The following is a 14,099-nucleotide window of genomic DNA, read 5'->3' on the forward strand; positions in this document are numbered from 1 at the left end:
AATATCCTGAGGCAGCTCATCCTCAATTGCCTGAACCCATGCTTCAATTCCTTTCGCGGCCCAGGAGGAAGCTATAGTGGGTCTATGTACAGCACCGGAAAGAGAGTCAATAGACTTCAGGCATCCCTCCACATGCTTATCCGTCGGTTCCTTCAGTGAGGTGACAGTGGTGACAGGCAGAGTAGAGGACACCACAAGACGGGCGACATGAGAGTCCACCTGCGGTGGATTTTCCCACTTGTTACTCAACTCCACGGCGATATGCTAGCTCGTTATCCTCTTTTTAGACAGGGAAAATTTCTTTCCTGGAGACGACCAGGATTCCTTACGTATGTCAATTAAATGGTCAGAATGTGGTAAGACTACTTTAGTAACCTTCTGACGTCTGAACTGATCAGGTTTCTTAGACGCAGTAGTGGGATCGATCTCATCATCAATTTGTAGAATCAGCTTAATAGCCTCCACTAGGTCAGGATCAACAACCTGGGTTGTAGATTCCTCATCAGAAGCGACTGTATTAGTGTCTGACAGATCAGTATATTCTCCATCCTCATCAGAAGAATGATCCAAAAAATTAGTGGATTGTGAGGAAGAAATGGCCAGCTTAGATGACCCCTTGACCCCAGAGGGGGCGTGTGGCAGACTTTAGTCTAACCAAAGATTGATTTAATTGCTGTAACTGGGTAGACAGAGTGTCCACCCAGGGCAGATTAACTACAGGGACAATATGTGGCTGCAATGGCACAGGAGATCCCACATGGGGCATAAGATGTGTCACAAGCATACTCGGCATACCTGAGAATGCTGCCCAACGTGGTTCCCAATTGGCCACAGGCGCTGCGGGCTGACTTGGAGATGTATGGCACCCAGTGTCCGCAGATTTCCCGCCCTGTGTGGCAGACATTATAGGGAATGTAGCCTTAGAGCGTAACAGTACAATATAGCCAGACAAACAATACCTGCAAATAACCCCCTGATTTATGTTACAGTAGATACAGGGCACAAACAGAGAATTAAAGCAGTAGGAGGAGACTGAAATACACAGTACAAAAGCCCCAAACACTATATACTGTGTAGATATATATATATATATATATATATATATATATAACAATGCACAGTAGATGCTGGATGTATATCACAGAATATTTGTGCTAAATATTCAGGTAGCAGTACACTTGTTCTTAACTAACAGAGTCTAAAATTACATATAGAATACTTAAGTGCCTGTAAATGCACAGCGCTGATGAGACAGGCAGCTTTACAGAGGAGACAGTGCCCTGCAGTCCCGGAGATCAGCCCAGCTACTTATGTAAAGATGGCGCCAAAATCTCTGTCAGGGAGTGAGGGAGAGTGAAATGCCGCTCCGGGGCGGAAACACCAGCAGTAGATGGCGACCAGAGCTGGAGGAGGGGCTACAGGTCAGCGCCTCATCCCCTATGCTAGTCCTCACCACTGGGTACTGTGGAGCTATGTAAAATAAGATTTTAAACCTACCGGTAAATCTTTTTCTCCTAGTCCGTAGAGGATGCTGGGGACTCCGTAAGGACCATGGGGTATAGACGGGCTCCGCAGGAGATATGGGCATCTAAAAGAACTTTCTAGTATGGTGTGCACTGGCTCCTCCCTCTATGCCCCTCCTCCAGACCTCAGTTCGAGAACTGTGCCCAGAGGAGATGGACAATACGAGGAAAGGATTTTGTTAATCTAAGGGCAAGATTCATACCAGCCCACACCAATCATACCATATAACCTGGAATACACATAACCAGTTAACAGTATGAACAAACGACAGTATCGGTCCAAGACGGATTCTAACTGTAACATAACCCTTATGTAAGCAATAACTATATACAAGTCTTGCAGATTTTCCACACTGGGACGGGCGCCCAGCATCCTCTACGGTAGGGGTGGGCAACAGGCGGCCCGCGGACCAATCCTGCCTGGCCCGCTGTGCCCCACCAGAGTGCAATGACAAGAGGCCCGACAGGCCGCTTGTCATTGCACTGCTCTCAGACGCGGCGCCGCTGAGGAAATCCCGGTCACGTCACAGGGTCAGCTGACCGGGATTTCCTCTATCATGCGCTGGGCGTCACGGGGGGCGGCGCTGGGCGGGCACTGCAGTGGGGACTCGGAGCAGAAGCGGCCAGTGGGGAGCACTGCGGAGGCCAGTGGGGAGAAGAAACGGCGGCCAGCGGGGAGAAGAAGCGGCGGCCAGCGAGGAGAAGCGGCGGCGGCAGCAGCAGCGCGGATCATCAGACAGCGGGGATCGTCTGCCACTGACAAATAGGTAAACCCCCTGTCCTGGATAAAGCTAAAGCTGCCATATAAGTTCAGGGGAGGGGAGTTAAAAACGTTTTTTTGGGTTTAGGGGAGGGGGAGGGTAAGGACTGCTATATAGGTTTAGGGGAGGGTGGGGAAAGGGGGGTAGGGACTGTCTGCCGTAATGTGTAAAAACGGGGGCCCTGTCTGCCGTAATGTGTAAAAACGGGGGCGCTGTCTGCCGTAATGTGTAAAAACGGGGGCGCTGTCTGCCGTAATGTGTAAAAACGGGGGCGCTGTCTGCCGTAATGTATAAAAACGGGGGCGCTGTCTGCCGTAATGTATAAAAACGGGGGCGCTGTCTGCCGTAATGTATAAAAACGGGGGCGCTGTCTGCCGTAATGTATAAAAACGGGGGCGCTGTCTGCCGTAATGTATAAAAATGGGGGTGCTGTCTGTCGTAATCTGTAAAAAGGGGACGCTGTCTGTCGTAATGTGTAAAAAGGGGGACGCTGTCTGCCGTAATGTGTAAAAAGGGCACGCGGTCTGCCGTAATGTGTAAAAAGGGATCTCTTTTTGAGTATTTTGTGTGTGGCCCTCGAATATTCACTGGAAGTGTTAAGCGGCCCCCCAGCTCAAATAATTGCCCACCCCTGCTCTACGGACTAGGAGAAAAAGATTTACCGGTAGGTTTAAAATCTTATTTTCTCTTACGTCCTAGAGGATGCTGGGGACTCCGTAAGGACCATGGGGTTTATACCAAAGCTCCCAGCTCCCAATCGGGCGAGAGGGTGCGGATGACTCTGAAGCACCGACTGAGCAAATGCTAGGTCCTCATCAGCCAGGGTATCAAACATGTAGAATTTAGCAAAGGTGTTTGAACCCGACCAAGTCGCTGCTCGGCAAAGCTGTAATGCAGAGACGCCCCGGGCAGCCGCCCAAGAAGAGCCCACCTTCCTAGTGGAATGGACCTTTACTGAATGCGGTAACAGCAATCCAGCCGTAACATAAGCCTGCTGAATCGTGTTACAGATCCAGCGCGCAATAGTCTGCTTCGAAGCAGGCGTGCCAATCTTGTTGGCAGCATACAGGACAAACAATGCTTCTGTTTTCCGAATTCTAGCCGTCCTGGCTACATAAATCTTTAAGGCCCTGACTACATCCAGGGACCTGGAATCCTCCAAGTCACTTGTAGCCACAGGCACCACTATAGGTTGTTTCATATGAAATGAAGACACCACCTTAGGTAAAAATTGAGGACGAGTCCTCACTTCTGCTCTATCCACATGAAAAATCAAGCAAGGGCTCTTGTGAGACAAGCCGCCAATTCTGACACACGCCTTGCAGATGCCAAGGCTAACAAACATGACCACCTTCCAGGTGAGAACTTCAACTCCACCGTTTGAAGGGGTTCAAACCAGTGTGATTTAACGAACTGTAACACCACGTTCAGGTCCCATGGTGCCACAAAAGGAGGCAGGATGTGTAGCACTCCCTTTACAAAAGTCTGGACTTCTGGAAGAGAAGCCAATTCCTTCTGAAAGAATATCGACAGGGCCGAAATCTGTACTTTAACGGATCCTAACTTTAGGCCCATATGGAGAAAAACGACCCAGATGGAAATCTTCCGTAGTAGCATTCTTGGTTTCACACCAAGAAGCATATTTCCGCCAGATACGGTGATAATGTTTTGCGGTCACCTCCTTCCTAGCCTTTATTAGAGTAGGTGCCTTTATTAGAGTAGGTATGACCTCCTCCGGAACACCCTTCTCAGCTAGGATCCGGCATTCAACCGCCATGCCGTCAAACGTAACCGCGGTAAGTCTTAGAACAGACAGGGCCCCTGCTGTAACAGGTCCTCTCTCAGAGGAAGAGGCCCAGGATCTTCTGTGAGCATCTCTTGAAGATCTGAGTACCAGGCCCTTCGAGGCCAGTCTGGAACAATGTGAATTGTCTGTACTCTTTTTCGTCTTATGATCCTCAACACTTTTGTGATGAGAGGAAGAGGAGGAAACACATAGACCAACTGGAATACCCATGGTGTTACCAGAGCGTCTACTGCTATTGCCTGAGGGTCCCGGGACCTGGCAGAATACCTCCGCAACTTCTTGTTGAGGCGTGACGCCATCATGTGTATTTGAGGAACTCCCCCGAGACTTGTTATCTCTGCAAAGACTTCATCAAGATGGAGATAGTGTCTGCTGAGGAAGTCTGCTCCGGAATGAAGACTGCTGACAGAGCGCTTACGTGATTTTCCGCCCAGCAAAGAATCCTGGTGGCTTCCGCCATTGCGACACTGCTTTTTGTCCCGCCTTGGCATTTCACATGAGCCACTGCTGTGACATTGTCCGATTTAATCAGAACCGGTAGGTTGCGAAGGAGACCCTCCACTTGTCGAAGGCCGTTGTATATGGCCCTTAGTTCCAACACGTTGATGTGTAGACAGGACTCCTGGTCTGAGCACAGTCCCTGAAAATTTCTTCCTTGGGTTACTGCTCCCCATCCTCGGAGGCTCGCGTCCGTGGTTACCAGGATCCAGTCCTGAATGCCGAACCTGCGACCCTCTAGAAGGTGAGCACTTTGTAGCCACCATAGAAGAGACACCCTGGCCCTGGGGGACAGTGTTATTTTTTTTTTTTTTTATAATTGTAGATGGGACCCGGACTATTTGTCCTGAAGATCCCATTGAAACGTCCTTGCATGGAACCTGCCGAAGGGAATGGCCTCGTAAGTTGCCACTATTTTCCCCAGAACCCGAGTGCATTGATGAACTGACACTCTTTTTGGCTTTAGCAGGTCTCGGACCATGTTCTGGAGGACCTGGACTTTTTCCCACGTGAGGAAAACTTTCTTTTGTTCCATGTCCAGTATCATGCCTAGGAACGTCAGTCGAGTTGTCGCAACCAACTGTGACTTTGGCAGATTGAGAATCCAACTCTGTTGCTGAAGCACTCTCTGAGAGAGTGACACGTTCTCCAGTAGTTGTCTTGACCTCGCTTTTATCAGGAGATCGTCCAAGTATGGGATAATCATGACTCCTTGCTTGCGCAGGATCACCATCATTTTCTGAAACTGATAATGACCATCCTGTACCGCGAATCTCAGGTACTCCTGATGAGAGGGATATATGGGGACATGAAGGTAAGCATCCTTTATGTTCAGTGACACCATAAAATCCCCCCCTTCCAGGCAGGCTATCACCGCTCAGAGCGATTCCATCTTGAATTTGAATCTTTTCATGTACATGTCTAGGGATTTTAGATTTAAAGTGGGCCTGACCGAACCACCTGGCTTCGGGACCACAAATAGGGTTGAATAATACTCTTTTCCCTGTTGGCTCACTCGCTGTTGACACAGCGTTTGAATTTCAGCCAGCACTACTTCCCGTTCTGGGGTAGAAGCTGGTAAGGCCGACTTGAAAAATCGACGTGGGGCACCTCTTCGAATTCCAGCTTGTAACCCTGGGAGACTATTTCTATCACCCAAGGGTTCACGTCTGACTGAACCCAGACTTGGCTGAATAGTCAAAGGCGTGCCCTAACCTGTGCGGACTCCCGCAGGGGAGCCCCAGCGTCATGCGGTTGACTTAGCGGAAGCCGGGGAGGACTTCTGCTCTTGGGAACTAGCCACCGCAGGTGTCCTCTTGCCTCTACCCTTACCTCTGGCGAGGAAAGAGGAGCACCGACCTCTTCTGGATCTATGCGACCGAAAGGACTGCATCTGATATTGTGGAGGTTTCATTTGCTGTTGGGGAACAAAAGGTAAAAAGGTAGACTTACCCGCGGTAGCTGTGGAGACCAGGTCCGCGAGGCCGTCCCCAAACAATACATCACCTTTGTAAGGTAAAACCTCCATATGCCTTTTTGATTCTGCATCCCCCGTCCATTGGCGGATCCATAAGGCTCTTCTTGCCGAAATAGCCATAGCATTGGCTCTCGAACCCAGTAATCCAATGTCTCTTTGAGCGTCCCTCATATATAAGACAGCGTCCTAAATATGAGCTAATGTTAACATAATTGTATCCCTATCAAGGGTATCCAGATCAGCTGACAGGGTATCTGTCCACACTGCTACTGCACTACATACCCATGCCGACGCAATTGCCGGTCTATGCAAAGAACCAGTATGTGTGTAAATAGACTTTAATGTAGTCTCCTGCCTGCGGTCCGCAGGGTCCTTGAGGGTCGCTGTGTCAGGGGACGGTAGCGCCTCTTGGAAGGGCGTGTTAAGGCTTTGTCCACTGTGAGAGAGGATTCCCAATGTACCCTGTCCTGTGTAGGGAAAGGATACGCCATAAGAACCCTTTTGGGAATCTGCAGCTTCTTATCTGGAGTTTCCCAAGCTTTTTCACATAACTCATTTAGTTCATGGGAAGGAGGAAAATTCATAACCTGTTTCCTTCCCTTAAACATGTTTATCCTCGTGTCGGGCACCGAGGGCTCATCAGTGATATGTAAAACATATTTTATTGTAATAATCATGCACTGAATACTTTTTGTCACCCTGAGGTGCAATCTTGCTTCATCATAGTCGACACTGGAATCAGAGTCCGTGTCGGTATCTGTGTCCCCTATTAGTGAGAAGGACGTTTCTGAGACCCCGATGGGTCCTGTGAGTCGGTGCCATCCGTAGATTGAACACCTGTCGACACCCTGGACTTTGCTTTGTCCAGCCTTTTATGTAGTGAAGCTACACTTGCATTTAACATATGCCACATATTCATCCAATCCTGAGTCGGCACCGCCGACTGTGACACACCACTCATCTGTTCCACCTCCTCTTTGGATAAGCCTTCCGCTTCAAACATGCCGACACACACGTACCGACACCCCACACACACTGGGATATAACTATAAGGGGACAATTCCCTAAAGAAGGCCCTTTGGAGAGACAGAGAGAGAGTATGCCAGCACACACCAGCGCCAAACTGACCCAGGAAAACCCAGACAGCGCATATATATATATATATATATATATATATATATATATATATATATATATATATATATATATATATATATATAATTGATTTCCCCCACTCACTGCACCAATTATGTGTCCCCCTCTCTTTTTTCAGCCCTCTGAGCTCTTCAGCAGGGGAGAGTCCGGGGAGCCAGCGTTCTCTGCAGCTTCTGTGGAGAAAATGGCGCTGGTTAGTGCTGAGGGATCAAGCTCCGCCCCCTCCAGCGGCGGGCTTTGGTCCCGTTCTGTATTTTGAAAATAATGGCGGGGAATCGTTTATTTACTGCCTCAGCAGCCTAATATCATCCTTTTGTGTCAAAACGAGGTTTATTGCTGCCCAGGGCGCCCCCCCTGCGCCCTGCACCCATCAGTGCCATGTGTGTGTGTGTGTGTGTGTGTGTGTGTGTGTGTGTGTGTGTTTGTGTTATGTGGGAGCAATGGCGCACAGCTTACTGCTGCGCGCTTACCTCAGGAAGATCTGAAGTCTTCTGCCGCCTGACGTATTCTTTCTTTTCTAATACTCACCCGGCTTCTTTTTTCCGGCATCTTTGAGGAGGATGGTGGTGCGGTTTCGGGACGAACCCCAGGGTGAGACCTGTGTTCCGACTCCCTCTGGAGCTAATGGTGTCCAGTAGCCTAAGAAGCAGAGCCCTAAAACTCTTAAGAAGTGGGTCTGCTTCTCTCCCCTCAGTCCCACGATGCAGGGAGTATGTTGCCAACAGAGCTCCCTGAAAATAAAAAACCTAACAAAATTCTTTTCACAGAAAACGCAGGACAGCTCCCTGTAATGCACCCTCTCCCCTCTGGGCACAAGATCTAACTGAGGTCTGGAGGAGGGGCACAGAGGGAGGAGCCAGTGCACACCATACTAGAAAGTTCTTTTAGGTGCCCATATCTCCTGCGGAGCCCGTCTATACCCCATGGTCCTTACGGAGTCCCCAGCATCATCTAGGACGTAAGAGAAAATGGATTTCAGTAAATCCGACCTGTGCTCCCTGCCCTGGTTGCATTAGTGGGGTCCCTCTGCAGTACAGTGTCCACGTCAGCAGCGCAGTCCGTCTCCTGGTACCGCGATTTACTGGCAGGTACCACCGGGGGACCCTCTTAACTCCTCTCTGATGCGCAGCCACGCGATCCAGCTGTGGTGTGCCTGAAGACCGGTGCGCCTCCGCCTCAAGTACCCGTGAACCCGGCCGCGGGAGTATGCTGCGCTGCTGGGGTAGTGATGGAGCCGCAGCACTGTTTATATCATTCTGACATCCTGTGCTGCGGCTCCATCACCTCCCTAGCAGCGCTGCATACTCCCGCTTGAAGTATTCTTAAAAAGCTCTTTTCAGGGCTGCCTAGCACAGCCCCACCTGTTAGTGACCTGCTCTGCAGGCACCAACTTACAAACTGAGCTCCAGTGCCCGGAGGCGGAGTTACAGAAGAGGCGGTGCAGTGCATCCTGGGAACAGTCAAAGCTTTAGCCTGTTGGTGCCTCAGATCAAGATCCAACTCTACACCCCGATGTATTCCCTGTGGAAACCCAGTGTACCCCACTGCAGAAAAATCGTTTTGACACTTGGTATTTTTTGTCTGGATTTTTCCAGGCTAATTTAAATAGGTCATTAACTCTGCAGAACCAGGGAAAGTGACATTAGGCTTGTTTTGTGTAAAGAAAAACGACTGCTGTGACGCAGCGTCCTCTAGAGGGAGCTTTAACACGTCCCATATGGACAGAATGAGGGGTTCAATACCCTGAGCAGAAGCGGAATCCCCACTAATGGGATCCAAGTCATCCCCATCCTCCTGTAATTCCTCATCTAATTCAGAGGTCAAAGCAGGTAAACCACGCTTTTGTGGTCCTGAGTTAGGGATGGGGGGCTGCGTAACATCTGCCCTAGCAGCTAAGTCTGCAACAGCCTGTTGTAGTAGCTGAGTTTTCTGAACATGAGCAGTGAGTTGTGATGACATATCAGACATTATAGTGTTAAGAGCCCCTAACTAGGATGGCTCTGGTCCCTCTTCCCCAGCCCCTTCACTGAGCTGTGAAGATTGGCTGCATTGTTCACATGAAACAGATAAGGGAGAGAATCTGGTGTGGCATACACTGCATAGTTTGGGTTTACCCATGTTCACAGTTACCACAATAACACACATACCCCCACACAGTAATACTTAGCAAGCCTGCCCTTACTGTATGTGAGAGGAGACACACAGAGAGAGAAGACCAGCACACCCCAGCTATACAGCCCAAGTGATGCTGTCAGCTTACTATATCACAGTGAAATACTAATGATTTCTGTCCTGTAGAGAACACAGAATGTGTACAATAGCGGCTCTCCCCCTTTGCTACACCCTGTACCAGTTTTCCAGTGTGTCTTGTGAGTCAGAAGGAGCTGTGTGTGCTTGCTGCTGGTGCATTAAGCAGAGTAAGGCGCCAAAATGACGCTGATCCCGCTCTGAGGTGGCTGCGCCCCAGCTACAGAGATTTTTATACTGGCAATGTCTCCTATGTTGCTTAAAAACGTCACATAAGTGCTAGTTTGAGCCACCGCCAGCCAGTCTACACGGGGGGCTCTAGCGGGTCCCCCCAGGAAGGTCCCGTATGCCGCGCCCGCGTTTAGCCGCACCATGTACCGGAGGCCCCAGCTTGTACTCACCACAGTCGTCACCTTCAGGCACATGTTAGGGGTGTGCAGCGTGCTGCGATATTGACACACCTAAGGCACAGTGCCCCAACAACCTCCCAGGACGGTGGTCCTGCAGCGGGGAAGCGGCTTTGACACCTCGCAAGGTCGGTGACCCCCGCCCCCTAACTACCACGTTGCAGGTATGTTGCACTTTTTTCTAAACTGCCTGTGGGAGGGTGCATAGAGGGGAGAAGAAATTTAAAGTGCACCGACTCCTTTGAACCCTGTCTATACCCCATCGTACTAAGTCTTCCCAATATCCCTTATGGATGCTAGAGAAATTTCTTTACTATAGAGACACAGACTAGCAAGATGATTCAAGTGTCCACAGAGACAGATAAAAACGAAACCATATTTGATAATTCATGTTCCCTGACATGTTCTAGCCTACTAGTTATCTGAGCTCATAATAATTCCAGTAATAATCTATCATTCTACGTGTTTTTATTTTAAAAGTATATTACATTTAATTTAAGTTTTTCATGCGAACCTTCCATGCAGTAGCTGTCTAGCTGATGCGTTTTTTTCATTCATTTTTCCCTCCTAATACTGAATTTCATCTTTTTTGTGAGATAAAAAGTAAAATAAGTGTTTGTGTTAAAATGATTGTTACAATTACAACACAAATTACACATTTTTTCTACTATTATACACAGTTACATTTAACATCTTACACCCATCTCCAGTAAACACACCAAGTACAAGTACAAATACTATATGTCTGGGTGTAGTTCTTAAATGCCAATATTCAACATACACCTACACCACTCTTTCTGCCACGAGGAAGAGCTTTAACAAGAACACCGACTGAGGAATAGGTGTTGCACTAACCATAGAAGTTTTACCAACAACTATGTCTGAATCTTCAAACCCTTTAAATGAAGAGTAAATTGTTTGCTGCAGATCCCTACGCCACATATGAAAGGAATTTATTTTTTTAAACACTAATTTTATACTTTACAATTATAAAATGGACAAACTTGTAGTGGGATCAGAAAAATACACATACACATTGAGGTAAATGTAATAGGGTCAGAGATGCCAGAGGTGCGGGACTTTGGGCGAGAATTCCCATATTTTTAAAGCAGCAATCATTTACAAGGCAAAACCAACGCTTTCCAAATACGTGCATTCTCACCCAAAATTCCGCAACTCAGACCCTATTACATTCTTTGTAAAAACATCTTGTCCAATTTTAGTAACCACCTGTGTATTCTGCAATGTTCACCAAATTATAGCCTTTAAAATAACAAAGTACATTTGCTATCAAAGGCTGCAAAGTATTATATTCTAGCAAAGGGAAATGTCACGTCCACCTACTGTTGGTGCTGTAGTCTGAACTGGCCTTTGCTCCGGAGCTCGGCCTTCTTCTCTTGCTTTCACATTCTGAAGAATTGCAAATATATTTTTGGCAAAGTTCTGAACAAAGACAAAGAAAAATAAAGGTTCCAGTTGGGCCATATTAAACCTTTTTAAGAAAGGTATCAAAAGAAAGCACATTGCACAGAACAGTAGAATTTTTTTTTTATTAGAATGCAAAGTAGTCCTTTTCTGAAATATACGTCTAGAGGTCTTATACACAAATGTCGAGAAACATCACCTCCCTTTTGCATGTGTACTGTATAAACCCTTTGGCTTACAGTATGTAAGAGCAATACTATGACCACTTCCGGTCACTTACACAAGCTCCGTCTAGTATTTAAGATTTAATCAGGTATTGGCTTTAATCCAGTCTTATTACTATCTATCTGTAAAGGAAGCTACAGAAAGTAAACCTATGTGCACATGTGAATAATAAAGCTCCAGTACATGTAGGGTTTATGTCTTCTAGCAGGTCAGCTTCCTTATTTAAACTTACTTCATTCGGGGAGTAAAGTCACAAAAATATGGAGAGAGAAATTTTTATCAAGTTATTAGTAATAGTTGTTTTTCGTTCTATCCATCTCTGTAATACAGCCTTTCTAATGTGTACGCTAATCATTCCCTTTACCTTTAGCAATGTTTATTATTGAAAATGGAGGCCAATCTGTTTCGCATCAAAGAGGACAATCCACAACCAAACCTCTTATTGCTTATGCTAACTCATTACACAGAGCTGACTTAATTATTTCAACTGGCTAAATGATTCACATAAAACTTGCTTAGATACAGACAAAACGCTTAGAATGGCATCCTGTTCCCCATCATGTTCTGGCTGCTTCATTTGGGCACAAATTAATAAAGTAAATGCGACGTCACTTTCAGATCACACAAATGCTCTGACCGCACTAAGACAGAACACTCAGGACATATTCTCTCCACAATACCCAAACAAATTGGGCAGACAGAGTTTAACCCTGGTTTGCTGCCAATGCATCTTCCCAGTCTATAGGGTCTTCTCGCTTGCGGTTGGTGTGCTCCGTATGGCTACCAGGGGCAACAGTGTTCCTGTTCGCTCTTCCTCCAGGGGAGGGCTACACTGTTTCAATGTAAATCCTCGTGTTTTGATTTAGGTAGCTAGATTAGGAAGACGTTGCCACTCGTCTTGTTATGCGGCTAATTGATCCACAGTCCTTTATTAGTCACGTTCTGGGGCCAGTGGTTGGCCAGGTGGTTCCAATTTTTACATTGTTTGGTGAGGGTCCAAACCAGACTGGTTCCCGAATGTGTTGCATGTTATTCCTGTGTGTGGTCACGGTCTGCCATGTTGCTTCCCTTGTAACCAGTGAATGGAACTTGGTCTTTGGTTCTGCAGGTTCTCAGCGCCTTCCTGCTCAGGTGGTCAGCTTTGGGACGTCCCCATGGTGTATACACCAGTGTCCCCTAGTGGATGAAGGAGAAAATGGGACTTTGGTACGATAAATCCTTTTCTCAGATTCCAAAGGGGACACTGGAAGCCCGCCCAGGACTGCACTACCTGCCTTGTTTTTGGTTGCATGTTGTTGACTGGGTTGTCTCCAGATACAGGTTTATGTTACTCTGTATTCTGTTTTGGTTGGACCATCTTCCTGTTGGTTCCTCTTCTGTTTCCGTCCCTAGATCACCTTCCTGTCCCTAGATCACCACCTTCCTCCTTCTCTCTACTTTGTCCTCTGTTGTCTCTGCTCTCCGTCTCTTCTATGGCTCAGTTTATCTAAGCTGGGATAGGAGGGGTATAAAAGGGGAGAAGCCAGCTACATTTAAGTAAATTAAAGTGCCAGGCTTCTCTCATCCACCTGTCTATACCCCATGGTGTATACTCAAGTTGATGAAGAAACTACCTTTCATTGCATCACCAAGCCCAGTCACTTAGATCACAATTCTTTCAGATTCCGATAACAGGGTGAACAACAAAACCTCTCGACTACAGCTGCATGGTTATATTGAGTACATTGGTTTACAGTGCAATGTATAAATGTTCACACTTGAGTCATATGAAGTGTGTTAGGGAGAACATCTTTATATGAAGATGATCGAAACACTCACTTTTCCTGTGCTTTGTAGGATAGTCGTTCTCGTCCTCCATACTCGTTCTCTGCTGACAATATCTCTGGTAACATCCACTTCTGCATCCACAAAACTTCTTTGCTTTAAGGCTGTTATATCATCATCCAAATCTGTTTTGATTGTAGTTTTTCTTTTTGCCATAATTTTGGCTTTGATGGCAGCAATTTTTTCAACGGACATAGCTTCTGAGAGAGATCTAAACACATTAATAGGAATATGTTAAGAGGCAATGTATTAAAAATAGTTTGAAAATAATTAACAGAAGTGTAATGTGAAATAAGAAAAGCCCTGCCTGCTTATAACAGGGTCATTATTGGCATATGTAATTACTCCACTTTTCTGTTACGATGGACTAAGGTTTTCATTGGAAACAGTTTCACTGACAGATAATATGAGCAATGGAAAACCTTCCTTGTTACATCACTTTCCAATGGAGACTTAAGGAGAGTATTATCAGATCTAAGAAAGAGGAAATTCTGCCCACAGCAACCAGTTTCAAGATATCATTTGATTGAATATACAAGATGGAAACTATAATAGGATTTTAATTACCTACCGGTAAATCCTTTTCTCGTAGTCCATAAGGGATACTGGGGAGATTAGTACGATGGGGTATAGATGGGGTCCAAAGGAGCCGGTGCACTTTAAATTTCTTCACCGGGTGTGCTGGCTCCTCCCCTCTATGCCCTATCCCACAGGCAGTTATAGGTAAAACAGTGCATGAAGGAGAAAGGA

The 14,099-nt window shown here is 46.8% G+C and overlaps 1 protein-coding gene across 1 annotated transcript in view; it reads right to left on the minus strand.

Moving 5' to 3' along the window:
* CDC73 (cell division cycle 73) overlaps positions 1 to 14,099 on the minus strand; it is a 418,707-nt gene that overhangs the window by 254,012 nt on the left and 150,596 nt on the right. The window contains exons 7-8 of the mRNA XM_063940193.1: positions 13,344 to 13,560; positions 11,220 to 11,318 (exon numbers count right to left, since the gene is read on the minus strand). Coding sequence (XP_063796263.1) covers positions 11,220 to 11,318; positions 13,344 to 13,560 — 316 coding nt within the window. The remainder of the gene's footprint in view (positions 1 to 11,219; positions 11,319 to 13,343; positions 13,561 to 14,099) is intronic.

Source organism: Pseudophryne corroboree, chromosome 9 (assembly GCF_028390025.1).
Source record: "Pseudophryne corroboree isolate aPseCor3 chromosome 9, aPseCor3.hap2, whole genome shotgun sequence".
Lineage (NCBI taxonomy): Eukaryota > Metazoa > Chordata > Amphibia > Anura > Myobatrachidae > Pseudophryne > Pseudophryne corroboree.